This window comes from Colletes latitarsis, chromosome 7 (assembly GCF_051014445.1).
Source record: "Colletes latitarsis isolate SP2378_abdomen chromosome 7, iyColLati1, whole genome shotgun sequence".
Classification (NCBI taxonomy): Eukaryota; Metazoa; Arthropoda; class Insecta; order Hymenoptera; family Colletidae; genus Colletes; species Colletes latitarsis.
The window spans coordinates 17622397-17639076 of NC_135140.1; the positions used below are offsets into that span (position 1 = coordinate 17622397).

Consider the following 16680-nt stretch of genomic DNA (forward strand, 5'->3'; position numbering starts at 1 on the left):
TTCTATTTTTTTTGTTCCAAGGTATCGTGTGTTTCAGTTTGTTGCATGTTTTTTAAACATCCTATACACGTAAAGATAGGTGGCGCGGTTTTACTGAAGTACAGCGGCGCATCGTTTTTAGTAGTCTGCCAACCATAACGAAGGGTTGGCGGTGATTGGGCGGTGCAAAGTATATTCTTACGTGGACACAATACAAGAAGCAAGAAAACAGGAATGTGATTCTTTTTACACAGAAATAGAAAGAACAGCTTCTTGCAATTAATTTGCGAAAAGCAAAAGCTACCGTAATGATGTGAATACGAGTGTCGTTCGCGAGAATTTTGTCATGGTGTATTACACAGAAAAATTACTGATTTAAGAAAATGTCGCTGCTGCCGACGACCGTACATTTAGCTGAAAGAAATTTATTGACAGACAGGTGAAAATGGAAGATGATGCGGACCTCAGAGAGCAATTGTTTCACAACACCGTACGAGAGAACATCGTGAGTAAATACTCTATCCATAATCGCCTGTTTGTTTATTAACTACCGACCATTAACGAGGGTTCTTAAAATTCCTTGTGACGTTACTGTAATCGCTGTTTCCTTTAGTATTCCTTCTTCACGTATTTAATTTTTAAACGATCGAAACTGTTCCCTAACTTTTATTAAAGGTCAACAAAATTCCGTTCTACATTCCTAACCTTCAAGTTATCGAACTAAAGTTTTTCTCTCTTTTTCCCTCTCTCTCTCTTTCTCTGCTCTTGTCAATTGTACGTTGTTTGTAACGATATTTTTCTAATTATAAATAAATGTCTGATTTATTGAAAATTAAACCGAAACCAACGAAACGTATCATTTTTGTTATTAACGATTCGTGTCCTTTGTAAAATTGATATTTCGTTAAAGAATAAGCCTCTTTTAATTAAGTCAGAATACGTGCTCAAGAACAAAAGGATAATAATAGAATATAATTTGTGCAATACGCGACGATAACACAATCATTTTTTTTTTGTGTGAATACTAATCTGTGTATATAAACGAATGAGAGAAGAACAATAAAATCTGCGGGCATAAAGACGCATTAGCCAATACCGATACGCAATTTTCGTTTGAAAAACAAGGAAACTGTAGTTATAAAAGGTAAAAAAGTATCAGAGTTTTCTTCCTTTCCTTCAAATCGTTTCGTTACTGTTAACTTCGATCGCGTATCCTAAACGTCGTCGATAACATTTTCATTAATTATAAGCAGTACAGTTCCTTATCGTTCTTTGCATTTCTGCTAGGTACAATAATAGAACGTTAAGCGTTTTTATCCGACGTTTGCATTGGTAATTTTTACGTAAAAAGGGGCTCGAGTTGCAAAGCTGCCAAATGAAAAACGTCACGTTAATACGGTATTACGAAGCGTGGGTCGTAAGAGAAGCCACCACAAAACAAAACGCGATTTAAGTATATCTTTTGGTAAATACGAATCTGCTCGACCGATCGGCTTAAACGGTTTGGCCTTACTAAGATTACGCGTCGAGTCTTTCGTCGCGCGATGCAATTGCAAATACAACCGAAACAATGGGGGGTTTCACCAAAATATAGGCGTCGCGTTACCGTTCTAAGTATTCTTTAACCTTGACTCGCGCACTGTTTTAACGATCTTTAATTGGATAATCGTTGGTATGTTTGTCGTACGAAAAAGTCATGGACGAAAGACAATTGCAATATGCTTTCCCAATACTTTCACGCGAAGTCGTTGACCAGACATTGCTTCTGATCTCCGACCGGTTTTTCCTTCCACCTTCGTACCCTATAAAAAGTGGTTTCTAACCAAGCCAGTTGCATCTCCAATCAGCCGCCGTGGCTGAAATCCTCTTTATATAAATTTGCAACGACTGTCATCGAAATGTTAAATATTTTACTTACGTTAAGTAAATATAGGAAAGATAATTCGGCACATCGTCGAAGGCGCATCTCTGCACATTGAACAAACATGCGTGATAAAAACGGACGATTTAATTGTTCGTTCTGGATCATACTGGAAAATATATTTAATCAAAGAACTTAATAATAGTGTAGTAAAGTTAGATGTTAAAACTTACTAAGCATTCCTGTATTTTGTTGAGGTCTGGATTTAATACCAGGGTACGCTCAATTTTGCAACTAGCTGTACGTGGAATACCTTTCAGGCTTGACGAGTCAACAGCAATGTTCTTGATCTAGAAGCGCTAAAAATATATTTGTTCGGGTCAAAGACACGTCATTAGGTTGTAAAACGTTGGAAGCTTATCTTTTTCAAACGTTCGAATTTAATTTACGGTGATGGACGACATAATGACTGAACACTAGTCATTAGATTTACAGAGCCTATCAATTTCAAGAGTTATAATTACAGAGCTCATAAATATTGTTATATTCGAATTATATACATAATTTGAACTAAATTTAATAGCACTGACCGTGATCAAAACTGGTAATATAGTATCGGGAAATTGCATTGCCAGAATTTATTTGAATCGCAATAGTTCGGCCGTTTATTAATGTCAAATTTACTTTGCCCGTATCGCGCAATTACATTCTTTCGATTTCTTCGTTCCATCGCCAAGTACGAGGCGAGAATATTCATGAATTCTGTGCCCGATTTCTGCTCGAACGACTCTCGAAATTATAACTTTTTATCGCGTTACGCGTTGTCATTGTCAATACGAATATTAAGCATTTTTTATTCCCAATTTCGCCAGATTTGAAACCAACGGTGCCCGCTGACGTTATATTCGATCGAACCCAACTCTGTACCTTACTAATTAGCACCGAGAAAATGAAATTTGAACTGTTATTGATAAATGGCTGTCTCGATCAGTCAATGAGTAAAATGGAGCCTGTCAATCGCAGAATAAAACAGTCTTAAAATTGTTTTCGTCTGAATAATAAGTCAAATAGATGAAGTTTGCTGATAATTAGAGATCATTTTATACAATTTTTGTTTATCATTCATTACGAAGGCTCGTACGTGTTGTTGGTTGCGTGTACATACAGAAGATAAGGGATAAATATGCAAAGAGATTAAGATTGAGAATTTGTATGCCGTTGGCAAGCTAGGATCGACGCGAAGAACGTGAACCAAGGGGCACACTTCTTATTCTTAGAGGAGGACAACGCACTTTAGATGTTAGCGGTTTCTCCTTGCGACTTTAATGCTTGACCGACGTGCAATCGACACGTGGCAATAACTCGATTCGCGTTCGTTGAAAAACAATACGAACGTAGATTACGGTGGTCACGAAATTGTAAACAGTAGGTAGTTTGTATTCTTTACGATTAAGCTATCTTCCTATATGTTTATGCACGCCGAGATAGGAAGTAACAGAAAAAAATACGAGACATGGTTTATTTAATTCAAGCCCGGCATAATTTCAACTAATAAAATTACATGGAATTTTACGTCTTTGTATCAACGCTGCATATGCAAAGATAAGTAATCGATAATACTGATTTAATAAAAAGACGCTGAAAAGATTAGTTTGCGATACGAAGTATTTAAAGTCATTAATACTGATTACTAGTATTATAATTTCGATGCTTGTTATATATCGTTTATAATAAAAATAAAGCGGTTTATTCGTTCTTAATATTGCCTTTTTGCTTTCCGTCATACCTTAATCATTCCCTAACTTTCGTTTCGTTATATTGTTTTTATAGAAAACTAATTTTAAATTACAAATGTTATTTACTTTGCTTTGGTTATTGCTACTGCAACAAGGAAAGATACAAAATATAAAAAATGTGTTTTAATCACGAAAGGTTAATAGCTACTCCGCTATTAATATTTCCATCGCGGGCAGCCAATAAGCACATTATTCGTGTATCGTTTAAGAGGAAATGACATGTACGCATTGTGTGACGCGTTAGGGGAGGCGTAGGAGATGGAAAATTAATGCAAGCATGCTTGATAACCAAGAGCAATATACGGAAGTGGTTTGTAACCGAGATTCAAGCTTGCGTGGCAATGTCTCGTTCAAAACGTTGGAAACGACCGAATAATTTTATAATGTGCAATTTCCGTCTTTCCTCTTACAGTTATCAATTATTATCTGCGTGTGCCACGGACATTTTTCGATTAGATCTGAGGCAACATAATCTACCGATGGCCTGAATACTTTGACCGATGGAACAGTTATTTCCTATCTTCCAACATAGCTTCGTTACTGTACTCGCGATCACCAGTTACTCGTAGTAAATCAAATAAAAGTTGAAAATATTCCGTAAACGGTAAAATAAGTGGCGCAGAACGAGCTGTTTAACACGTCGACCGTCATGACGGTCACCGGTGACCGAAGTTACAAATCTATAAACTACAATACGAAAAATTGTCAATAGAGATCTCACAAAATACGTGGTTCATAGTATTCTTTTGATACTTATTGAGATGTTGAAATTTTTGTTTCCATGGTACCAAACTACCGAACCAACGTAATCTAATCTAAATCTATCGCTGATTACAATACTGACAGACACTCGTCTCGACACACGATAGTTTTTGTTTCGTAATTGATTTGTTCTATATTGGATACGTAATCGTACAATCCGACGAATTATTTTCTGTATCTCGTTTCTGATTTATTTGTCTTCTCATCAAATGCACGTATCGTGTAACGAGGTCAAATTATCTCGATCGGTATTTGGATTATAAAAACCACATGCACAAGTGTTCGTCTGAATTTTTAGGACTGAATTTTGTAATTTATCGTAATAAACGTTTGGCTCGATTATAACATATATGTTATTTTAGATTTATGTAACACTGCAGTGCTGAAAAGTTGAATCGCGTCGTTGCGCCACGCGCGTCAATCATAAGTCCACGTTTAGATATAATTTTCGTTGAATGGCACGCATCAACGATCGTATAATGAATACATCGCACGCCAGTTCGCGTTCCTTTGAACTCGTACGACGCGAAACAGCGTGAAGCACACGCTCGATAAACACATAATATTAACGCTATCCTTACCAAAGGTGTCGAAAGAATCCTTTCAAAATTTTAACTTGAAATTATTTTCAACGTCTTTTTTTTTAACGATTATTTATATTTACTATTGCAAATGCTATTCTAATGCTTATTCTTGCCTGTTGGCATTTTCTAATAATTTCTTTTTAATTTCATTAATTTTTTTAATTTTTGACGTTGAAATTATTTTTGGTTGTGGAGGTCAATTACAATCATTTTTTATGAATACACATATCCCCGAAATCCTACTACACTTCGAGAAAAAAATTCGGGTAGGTGAAATTTTTCGACAAAATTAAAAAATTTCAAATCGTTCTAAAAAAATTACTCCTAGATTCTGGGGTCAATTACAATCATTTTTTGTCATTAAACATACCCCCAAATTCTTACCCACTTTTGAGAAAAAAATTGAAGAAAGTGTGAAATTTTGCGACAAAATTAAAAAATTTCCAATCGTTTAAAAAAAATTATTTTCGATTGTAGGGGTCAATTATAATCATTTTTGGTCATTAGACATACCCCCGAAATCCTACCCACTTTCGAGAAAAAAATTCAGTACTGGGGGAACTTTAAACGTTAATAACTTCTTAAGGAAGCCACCATCAACAAATTGGTATTCTTGATTTTCGTTTCATTTTGGACTCTAGAATCTCCCATTAAAATATTTTCTGTATATGTATAATATTTATTACATAGATAGAGGAATATAGATAGAAGAATAAAAATTATTGTTTACAATTTGTTGACCGGTATTAAATATCATTTCAGATATTTCTCCTGCTGTTTTTGGTCCTTTATACCTCGAGCTACGCATTGATCGCAAAATTTCGTCGGAAAGATCGCGAGGATTACTTTTCCGTGGACGAAGATGAAGCGACAGTTTACAGAATCAGTCTTTGGCTATGTACTGTCGCTTTGGCGGTTTCTGTTGGGGCAACATTATTACTTCCGGTCTCTATCGCGAGCAACGAAGTACTCATTTTATACCCGAACAGCTATTACGTCAAGTGGCTTAATAGCTCGCTCATTCAAGGTACGAAAACTTTTTCACCGATCCTTTTATTTACTTTCGCGCAGCGGGAAGCTTCTGTAAAAGATTTTAATTCGTTTTTGGCAATTAGGTCTATGGAATCATGTGTTCCTCTTCTCAAATTTATCTCTCTTCGTGTTTCTACCATTTGCCTATTTGTTTACGGAGTCGGAGGGATTCGTCGGATATAGAAAGGTAAGATCAAATATTCAAATCTGGCTGGCGGTGGTATATGGTGTCTGAACCAGTAAAATCAAAGTGTTAGTAGTAGTTTTTGATCGTTACGTGCCACGTCGTTTGAAAATGTTCTTCGTTGCAGGGTGTAATGGCTAGAGTTTATGAAACTGTGACTGTCCTTTGTTTACTTGGAACACTTGTATTAGGAATGACATATGTTTTATCGGCGCTCATAGATTATCAAAAGTCCAGTCTTCACACGTTGCTCAGTAAGTATATCGTACAAGTCATACTTTTTCTCTTTGTCATAAATATATCTACTATAAAGACGTCTTATATTACAGATTTATGGACTTACTATTTACCTTTCCTTTACTCTTGCGTTTCATTTCTTGGAGTCGTTATGTTATTATGTAAGTATTTTTGCAATTGTTACCGTTCCGAAGAATTACCAAAGACCATCTTGAATCACGATAGGGGAAATAAAAATTGATACTTGTTACAGTATGTACTCCGATGGGATTTGTACGACTATTTGGGGTGGTTGGTTCGTTTCTTGTGAAACCACAGTTCCTAAAAAATTTAGACGAAGAATTTTTCGCATACAGGCTGGAGGAGGATTGTATTCAAAGAAGGTTGGTTGACAATAGTTGTTAAACTGTAAATTGGTCTAATAATATTTGATGTACACCGTACGTACCATAGACTGGAACACGCGAAAGCTACGGGAAAATCCTACGTTTCGCCAGTGCCCATGTCGATACCAGCTTGCTATTCGGCGCTCGAAGACGATGAACTTCTTAACGTGAATCCGAGCCTGATGTGCCTAAGGAACGGTGCTTTGCAGCGTGGATTGACTCAACGATTAGAGGACATCCAAAAACGAAGAAACATCTTGGACCAGCAAAGACGAACCTGGTGGGTTCGGCGTACTTTGCTGTATCCTTTGGCCATGCTAGCGTTACTTATGCTTTCCACTGCGACGGCCCTGCTAGCAGTTCAAAACACGTTAGAGCTTCTTATCGGTATAAAGGCGCTGCCTTTGAGCACCAGGGTTCGTATAGATTCGATGTTACCTGTTACAAGAACGAAGGATATTTTTATTACCAACGGTAGTAGATGAAATGGTCGGTGTAATGAACTTTTTAGCAATTCACTCTGGGCATCAGTTCGTTATCGAAGCTCGGTCCTGTCGGAGCAACTGTCGAGGTGGCAGTTATTTTATATCTAGCAGCGACAAGCGCGATAGGCCTGTACACCCTTCCAGGTGTTAGGCGCGTTCAGCCACGGTTTCATTCCACACCACTCACACACGTTATTGCAAATTGTGCTCTACTTCTTGTACTGAGCTCGGCGTTGCCACTGTTGTCACGGATATTGGGTAAATTTTATTTATTCGATACAACTATATGACTAACACTTTGACTGCCACGTTGGTCATCAGTGCCTGGAACGCTTGAACTACTTACAATTGCAAGAGTTGAATGAAAATTGACGCTTAGTGCATTTTGAATGTAGCCGCTAATTAGAGGATACTTTGAAATAACAAGTGCTCCATTGAGCAATTAAAAATTTTATGAATCTTGCATCTGGCGGTGGCGTCCTGAGCAAAACATGTGATTTCAGCGTGGCAGTCGAAGTGTTAACAGGTTCGCTGCCCATTATGTACATTAAAAACGGGACTACTTAATACCTTTACTGTTACGTTATTCCATAATTAACGTCATAAAGTAGGTTTCGAAACATCCCAACGTGTAGAACTGATACCTTGAAGCTAGTCTTTGCAGTCTACATGTAGAAAAATCCGTTTCCAAATTTGCCCTGAAACACAAAAAACTCGAATTAATAAAATGGAATATCTTTGAAGAGGAGGGGGAAATAACTATGGGTAGCGAACACAAAAAATATACGTAACACCGATAACATTCTTCTGTCATTCGTTCCAGGTATGACGAACTTTGATTTGCTCGGTGATTTTGGGCGCATCGAATGGCTTGGTAACTTCAAACTAGTATTGTTGTATAATTTGATCTTCGCCACCGCAGCAATCGGTTGTTTAATGACCAAATTTACGTCGACGGTCTGTAAAGAAATTTACGCAAGATTAAGAAGTAGTCTGGTAGGAATATTTAAAAGCGAAGGTAAGAAAAGCTCTGTAGGAACGTTTTCTACAAAAGATGATTAGACTGACTTACTCTGTAAACGGAAAAAGAATATTTACAATTTAGAATTAAAAGTAAATAAAGACAGAAAATTGTATTTGCATAATATTTAGTGATCGAAATGCAAATTGTGCGAAGTTATGGTATGTATGTTTGCGAGGGTGGTTTGGAAGTTTTATTTAAAATCGGTAACAATGGGATGAGTTAAATGTTCGAGAAGTTTAATTGACCTTTGTGCGATATTTGATGAGAGGCCAGTTACGAATATCCCTTACGACACTTATGTTGTCACACATTTATGCGTGTGCGTGTGTGTGTGTGTTAATAATTATATTGATTATTTATTATATGATCGCTATTTTAATAATTATTTACCGAAAGTATACATACCAATCTTATGTGAGTTGACCTATAATTAACTCGCATCAATGGCAACGCAGTATTGTGATAAAGATACGTGTGCAAGTGTCCAGTGAATACGTGAATTTTTATTATAGTAATTAATACATCCATGGATACACGTGTGTGTGCGCTCGCGTGTGCACGAGTGTGTGTTGTACATTATGTATGTATACACATATTATATGTACTTTCTTACTGTTGATATACAGAAACTCGCAATGTGCATTTTAAACTAAAAAATCCAAAGGAGGTTCAAAAAAACCACATCAATGTAACAAAACATTTTGAAAATATCCTCAAGATTTTACTTTAATTCTGCAATATACTTTTATCTTCTTATAAAAAGAGTTCAGTTTTTTCGTTAAAAATGCATGTCCTTCGAATGTGCATGTATTTTACAGGATACGTGGACGTTAGTTGTATTAATTCATTAATTTTTAACAGGTAAACTCATTTATGGGTTTATAAATATAGGTATAATTTTTGTCGTGCCTAATTAATGATTATAATCGGATAAAGTTATTCACAACTTTATTAATACTATACATACCTCCAAGGTGAAATTCACAAATATGGTCACACACGTACACTGTGTTGTGGATGGTAGTCACGTTTCGACAGTGGTGTTTAAATGCATTTTATCGATCATTTTTATTAAGTGACACGTGACCGTATCCGCAAGAGTTTGTTATAAATTTTCGGTGTACATGTACTTATAATATAGGAAATTTAATAATGCGCATTTTATGATGCATGTAGACTACGTAACAATAACATGCAGAAGATCTTCAAATGTTATTATCTCGACTGATTTGTCTCTTATTAGTTCATTACCGAAAGCTAGCGTTTTAAATTAAGCGATTTATTATTTATTTACTTTAAACACTTGTCTCTTCGCCCCTTTGATTGTGTTTCATATTTATATTAATAGCACTCATAACATTTATTTAGTCAGTAAAATGATAATATATTGAAACAATATTATGTGATATATATCTCGTCAAGAAGACAATACAATGTTGTTAGGATTTGCACTGGCAATGTACTCACCAATGAATTATTAACACATTTAATTAGAGAAATATCTCAGGATAGAAACTATTGCTTAACATTTGTTATTATAATGCCACCTTGTGGACCTATTTGTAATAAATTAGAATTCTCGATTGAGAATTCTCTGTATACATTGATGATTAAATAAAAGATGTTACAACATTATACGTTTTGTATGGGATGTATTTTGATCTTTTAATAAATAGACCATAATTCGTATTATCAGACGATTTATTAATTATTTACAAAATTATATCCATAAGTTTCGGTTATGTAAAATTATTTATTGCTATTAAAAATACCCATCTCACTTAAAGATTGTAACGTAAATAACAATAAATCATCAGTGATGCAATTAATCAGGATCATATGGTTTTATTCCGGCATTTTCCACGATTCTAATTAAATACTGTGCTCCTATTCCAACGCGTATAATTTTGTATCGATTCGGACAAGATAAATCGATTATCGTGGAACCTTTTCTGAATATGTCGCGCGCATCACCTGCTCTGCGTGTATCGTAAAATATTCCGTCCAATTCGGGCCATAAGTTTTGGAATTCTTCAGCATGTAAACAACTTGGTTCATTACTTAGATTAGCGCTCGTTAGTGCTAATGGTCCAATTATATTTGAAATTTTGTTTATAAATGGAAAATCTGGAACTCTTATGCCTATGGTATTGATACCAGGATTCAGAGAAGGATTTACAGCAGGCATTCGTTTTAAAACAATTGTATATGGTCCAGGTAATAAATCTGGCAATAAATGGCATGGTAAATGATCTACAACACCCCATTTTTGTACATCTGTTACATTACTAACAGATATGCATAATGGTTTGTTTTCATTACGTCCCTTTATTTCATACAATCTTTTGATTGCACTAGGTTCACACACACTAGCAAGACCATATACCGTATCTGTTGGAATTGCTATAATTTTATTTTTCTGAAGTAATGTAACTGCCACTGCTAAGCTTCTTCTTCCTTTACAGATCCAATGTTTATTAGATGAATCTAATAGATTTATTTCTTCTAGAACACCATCCAAAATATTCTTCATTGGGCCCAGATCTGCTCTAGTCATAACTGTTCTCTTTCCACTGTATTTGAAACAGAACTGTATTTTCAAAATACAAAATTAGTTAATTATTCTGTTATCATTAAAGTGCTAAGGATAATGCAAAAAGTATAATGCTCAAAGCTCTATATTTATTGGTCACTTTGGCAAAGCTTTTGATACACAATTATTTTATTAACAATTATAGACATAGAGAATAAAAAACCTTCATTCTTGAATTATAAAAACTTAAGTTAAATCACATTACCACGCGGAGCGTGCAAAAAGTTATAATAGATTCAAGATTGATGACTCAACCTATGAGTCACGCAACATTGCACTTGTTTGGCTAATGACGCACCAGGTGGGTCAAAACAATTGTCAAAACATTAGCGGCTACCGGACCATATTTTCATAATAATGCATCGCGTTACAATACTATTTATTTACAGATGCTAGTATATTAACTGGAAATATCATAGTGTCCAAACATTGAAGCAATGTCCTTCAAAATTTATACTGTAAATAAATAGCCGGAGATATTTCTAACCTGAAAGCTTAGTTTAAGTTACTGTTGTGTAATTTCAACAATTAGAGTACCTTTAGTCGCGCCAGTTGTGGCCACATGGAGGATTGCAACATTTATAAAACGTAGTCATAGGTTCGTCAGCAGACCTTGTCTGAATTTGCATAAAATACGCTCGAGAGTGAGAGCACTTTGGACACCGTTCGTCCGTGGAATCTACGTTCTCCCAAGCCGCACTTCCACCTAGCACGTCGTCCACTTCCTTCAGTTTTGGATACGTACGGCTACTAATTCTCCTTGCGATATTAAGCACATAAGGACACGTGTTACACGCGAATCGTAATCCCGACAAAGCTTCTTCTACTTGAAGCACATTACCGCAAATCGGACAAAACAGCAACATCGTGCTAACATCGATGTGATTTAATTTCTAGAGCAACTATTAATTATACGCGATCGTTAATTTTCCATATCATAAACGAGGAACGTTCGAATTGTTAAAATACTAGAACGATGTTTTCTAATGTTTTCGTTCTACACGTGATCACCACTTATCGAATGTCGCGACGAATACCTAGAATCAATTTCTTGTTCATTGAATAATAATTGTTTTGTGCAGATAATCTATGCATTATATTTTAGATTCGAACAAGTATTTTAGTTTAATTGGGATTATATCATTCTCTAAAAAATGAAATAGGTATAAAAAGAGTTTATCCCGGAACCAAAATTGTATTGGTTCGTTCACAAGTTCACAGAATGCTCTATCCAGAAATGTATCATAAGTTCGAAAAAGACCCTATGACAAATTTTATATTCCCGTATGTTTCCTGGGTAATTTGTGCTTTTCCGTTTTTCACACTTATTTACTGTTTTTAACAAGTTAGTAACACGAGTGGACGAACACAACAAATTCAGCCATTTTTCTCGATTAACCAACAAATTTATAAGCATTTATAACTTCCGGGGCATATACCGTTCTTAATTTTGATAAAATCTTTTACTTTTCAGACTGAAAGATGATATGAAAATATATCTCAAGTGTATTGACTGTGAGTTTAGAAATAGTATTATAACCGGTGTATCGTAGCAGTCGTGTGCGTAGAATGAAACTATCAATCACTATTGATTAATAATTTTATAGTCAAGTCCTAATAAGAAGTTCGTTAGCGAATGTGTTAAAATGGCACTGTTCTTATTTGTTTAGTTAATAAATAAATTGTTGGTCTATATTTGTAGACACCATATTGTCAACTAAAAGAACTAAGGAAAACCAAAATCTATAAGTCTGATTGTATATGTAGGTTCTTTTTGCTGTGCAACTTGCCTGAGGGATATATCTTTCCAAGAAGCTTCTGATTCATATATTTCAATATGTTTCAAAGGTATGTTTATAAATTGTTGCAATAACTCTGATAAACACATTTACTAAGACAATTCTTTTTTGTGAGCTTTTTGGCATCTTGGCACTGGGGTCTGTAACAAAATATTATGTACAAATTTTAGGTGTAGAAGTTTCTGCTTTGATGTTTTGAGATTACAAACATCTCATGTACAATTAAGATGCAGCAGCATACTGTCAAAAGCTGAAGTAAAGGAAAGAAGAAATCAGATATTTGAAAAGGAGAAGAAAAGACAAAGGGACCTTGTTGGGAGGATAGAAAAGATAGAAGTTAACTATAAGTCTCCTGTGGATGAGATTACTCTTGTAATGAATAAATATTTATCAACACCCGCCGATTGCGCAAAACACATCTCTGAAGGTGTTGCAAAAGTGTCTGCCATTGCTTTAGTCGACGATTTTCCATGGGATATGCACAGACCTTTGGTATCCGATTGCCAATTGCAGTTGGTAAACATGAAGAGCCCAAAAAACAATATAGCAAACGTAACATTTTGGCGAACCTGTTCATTCCTGTTAGGCGCCATGATAGAATCTGCATTTAAAACGGATGTACAAGTTCATTTGCACAGTTTCCCCGTACCGCATATAAAATCAGGAAATTTCGTGTACGACGTGTATCTTGATTTGCCCGATTGGAAACCCACGGACCAGGAAATGCGTGCGATGTCAGCTCAATTCGTCAAGTTAATTAATCTAGAATTGCCCATCGAGAGGATAGAAATTGCGGAAGAGATTGCTCTCGATATGTTTCAAGACAATCCGTTCAAGTTTCAACAGATACCGGATATCGCGAGAACCAGTGATGATAAAATTACATTGTACAGAGTAGGAGATCATATAGATATTAGTAAAGGCCCAATGGTAGGCAATACATCTTTAATAGGCCGCTGCACGATCGCCGTTGTCCATAAGTTACCAAATTCGGAGAATATTTATAGATTTCAAGGCGTAGCACTCCCCAAAGGAATTCTTCTAAATCATTACGCGTACAGCATATTAGAAAATCGTGCTAAAAAATTAAACGAGAACATGTGGATGCCGCAGACGGTCGATGATGACATAGTAGAGTCTCCGCCTGTAGAAATGTCTGCTTCAAACTAATTTTTATACCTTGAAAGTATAGTGTAAATAAAAACATATACTCTGCATTTTTTATTCTAGTTCTTCTGATCTGGGCTACTAACATATATGTAACGTATTTTATTACTCTTCTACGAATAACTATTAAATGTTTGATTTGTATATGTGTATATAATGCAGTAAATAGCATAATTGAACCAACATTCGGAATTTTTTAGTAAATCATTGTTACTGCAAATAATACATAATACGAAAAGTAACTAACAAAAAAAATAATTGACTCGCATTTTCGGCGGTTTGTAAAGAGAATGATGTACAAGTAGACAATATAATTGTTGTACAAATTTCTAATCGTCATAAAAATGTGTATAATATTTATGTTTCCATATTCTTTAGTATTCTTAACAATAAATAATGATTTATACAAAACTTCTAGTTATCGGTTCAGTTATGTTCCTTTGCTGTATATATGGCTAATAGAATAAAAATTAATACAAGATATATAAGAATATATAATTTGCGACGATTCTACTTTGTGTTAGAATGTTTCGCGACACAGATTAAAATGGTTTATGAATGTTTACGTGTACGGCGTGGACTATGCAATTCCCAGACGAAGTTGCCCGGCAATCTGTTGGCCATCGAAGCGGGACAAGTTACGTTCATTTTTAAGAACAGCTGCTGATGCCTGCACGTTTTCGTTTCGTACGTCTCGAATTCGTCGGGCTTCATGAATTTTCGAACAGCGAGCGGTGCTAGCTCCGGTGTACATTTCAATTCGACTTCGATTACCAGATCAAAGGACGGCGGCCTTCGCACCTCTTGTCTACTTTCGAGCGTATAGTTCATCGAATTTAAAGTATGTACGAATTTGCTCTCGTACGCGTATTTATTCATATTCCCGTAGTAAAAGAATTGACCACCGTACTCCCCGTATCCCGAATAAGTGGACGCCGGCGGGGGTCTTAACCGAAGCGGCAAAGGCACCTAAGGAAGAAAGGATAGAAAAAGGGAAGTTTCTTCGACGAGTTACCCCTCTATTAATTTTTACTTTTTATAGAATCACCTGTAAAAGTAGCTCATGCTCGTAATATAAATTCTCGAATAGATGCTCGTTCACGCTACCCACTAAACGACGCAATCTAAGGTACATAAAACGTTGCTCGTCCCTCCAAGAGTTGTCCATAGAATTCTTGGAAATCTCCAGGCACGTAAACCAAGCGTGTTTTATCACGTATCTAAGTTTCATACTGACGGTCCTTCTGGTGACTCCCACCTTCGGCGTCACTTTGAAAAACAACACCTGCCTACCCTCCACGAGGCAGTCCAGAACATCCACGATTTTGCATCCGGAGATCAGCGCCGATCTGCTAATATTAGTTTTATCGATACACGTTTTGTATACAAACTGACTCGTTTCAATCCGCAAATGGTAATAGTTATAGAACGGATGTAGAATATAACATTGGTTCTCACGACTGTGTTAATTTAGAAATTTTAAAAAGTCATTGAAAAGATTTTCTTCGCGAAATCGGTTCACCTGTTCAACCTGCGTTCGGAGACCTTCTCGAAGAAGTTCATGAACCGTTTGCAAACAATAACGAAACAGGTGATGGAATCCATTAGGCTAGAGTTGGCGATGGACAAGTTTGCGATAGTTCCGAGTAGTTCGTTTAGATCGTCGAGCAGTCTTCCCGCGTAAAAACAAAGCCGTGGGAACTTCTGTTGGTTCGTCGGCGGATGCGTGTATCGCCACGTGACGGCTCTGAGCATTTTGTACTGCGCCTTGATCACCGCCAAAGCATTCAGGGCTTTGCTTCGGACCAAAAGCGCGGCATTCGTTTTCGCGTCTTTTAACACCTTATCGCTGCGATTTATTAAGTTATCCAGCCTCGTGCCAAACGCAAGAAACGCGCTGTTCAACACGGTCGCGGCAACTGTCGAACAGTGTCTGAAAATAAATACGCTTTATTTAGTTTAATTGTATTAATTCTGTTTTAATTTTGAATATTTGATTCGCTCGACAGACGGCAGGACATCGTTAATGCTGAAACAAGCAGCATATAATTAGGTTCACTTACATAAATGAGACAGCCAGTATTTGAAATTTAAAAAATGTGTGGGTGGTCTCTTTTCAGCCAACCTTACCTGTACTACTGAAGTTATAAAATTCAAGTTTGAAGACTCGACAGGCAAGCATTCTTTTAATTTTCAGCAATATATAATAAATCACCTGGAAACTAAACGCACGGAAGTGGCTACGTCATGAAAAGGTAGCAGTCGTAGGATCGTCTCCAGGACTTCCGGCGGAAGCATGTCCAATACATAGCGTTGATAGCCCTGGTCCAGAAACGTGGCTTTCTTCGAATTCCCCTGTAAATCCTCGAGCTTTTCGCATCTTCTAGTCTGTACTCTTCGTCGCTTGTTGATATTCATTTAAAACAAGGAGATAAAGATTACTCTTCCTTATACACTGGATAAAAAGCTCTGTTTCCGTCGTGGTTAACGGTACTATGATTACGTCGTCGTACTTTTCTTGTTAAAACGCTGGTTTATATTGGTGCATCTTAGATAAAACGTTCCTTCTGGATAAAAATTTAATAAAATTAAAATGTCCGATGCACTCGAGACAACGAAACAAAGCACGCAACGTCGTGTTGTTCGATCGTACTTGTCGATTTTCATGATTTTTCTACACGGTGCTTCAATTCTAACGTTGCTGTATGGTAACAGTACTGTCCAATCTAGGGTTGAAAATAATTAAGAAATTCGACAAACAGTCTCGGCCTTAATGTAATCTCACAATGAC

At 36.2% G+C, this 16680-nt stretch overlaps 5 protein-coding genes across 9 annotated transcripts; 2 read left to right on the forward strand and 3 right to left on the reverse strand.

Annotated features, from left to right (window-relative positions):
• Nucleotides 1–137: 137 nt before the first annotated feature.
• Nucleotides 138–9966, forward strand: Lili (LMBR1-like protein lilipod). The gene is made up of 9 exons (XM_076769479.1): nt 138–484; nt 5745–6009; nt 6098–6201; nt 6326–6452; nt 6528–6596; nt 6689–6818; nt 6889–7237; nt 7333–7564; nt 8130–9966. Exons 1-9 carry the CDS (start codon nt 425–427, stop codon nt 8366–8368), a joined length of 1575 nt encoding a protein of 524 aa, XP_076625594.1. The 5' UTR covers nt 138–424; the 3' UTR covers nt 8369–9966.
• A 47-nt stretch (nt 9967–10013) lies between these two features.
• Nucleotides 10014–10887, reverse strand: Tcs1 (Threonyl-carbamoyl synthesis 1). Its single transcript, XM_076769490.1, has one exon. The coding sequence runs from the start codon at nt 10885–10887 to the stop codon at nt 10156–10158; it is 732 nt and encodes a 243-aa protein (XP_076625605.1). The 3' UTR covers nt 10014–10155.
• Nucleotides 10782–12138, reverse strand: Polr3k (RNA polymerase III subunit K). Of its 2 annotated transcripts, none has more exons than XM_076769491.1 (2): nt 11461–12136; nt 10782–10920 (listed from the first exon to the last, which is right to left on the reverse strand). In XM_076769491.1, exon 1 carries the CDS (start codon nt 11787–11789, stop codon nt 11463–11465), a length of 327 nt encoding a protein of 108 aa, XP_076625606.1. In that variant the 5' UTR covers nt 11790–12136; the 3' UTR covers nt 10782–10920; nt 11461–11462. The 2 variants fall into 2 exon arrangements, 1 of the variants encoding a protein (XP_076625606.1); XR_013080038.1 differs by having other exon boundaries at nt 10818–10920; nt 11411–12138.
• A 114-nt stretch (nt 12139–12252) lies between these two features.
• On the forward strand, nt 12253–14033 carry Mrpl39 (mitochondrial ribosomal protein L39). Of its 4 annotated transcripts, none has more exons than XM_076769484.1 (3): nt 12253–12483; nt 12626–12771; nt 12893–14033. In XM_076769484.1, exons 2-3 carry the CDS (start codon nt 12761–12763, stop codon nt 13890–13892), a joined length of 1011 nt encoding a protein of 336 aa, XP_076625599.1. In that variant the 5' UTR covers nt 12253–12483; nt 12626–12760; the 3' UTR covers nt 13893–14033. The 4 variants fall into 4 exon arrangements, with proteins under 4 accessions (XP_076625599.1, XP_076625601.1, XP_076625600.1 ...); XM_076769486.1 differs by having other exon boundaries at nt 12691–12771; XM_076769485.1 differs by having other exon boundaries at nt 12253–12438; nt 12691–12771.
• Nucleotides 14034–14381: 348 nt separating this feature from the next.
• Nucleotides 14382–16585, reverse strand: LOC143343978 (uncharacterized). The gene is made up of 4 exons (XM_076769481.1): nt 16105–16585; nt 15412–15822; nt 14938–15238; nt 14382–14858 (listed from the first exon to the last, which is right to left on the reverse strand). The coding sequence occupies exons 1-4, from the start codon at nt 16305–16307 to the stop codon at nt 14442–14444; spliced, it is 1332 nt and encodes a 443-aa protein (XP_076625596.1). The 5' UTR covers nt 16308–16585; the 3' UTR covers nt 14382–14441.
• Nucleotides 16586–16680: the final 95 nt, after the last annotated feature.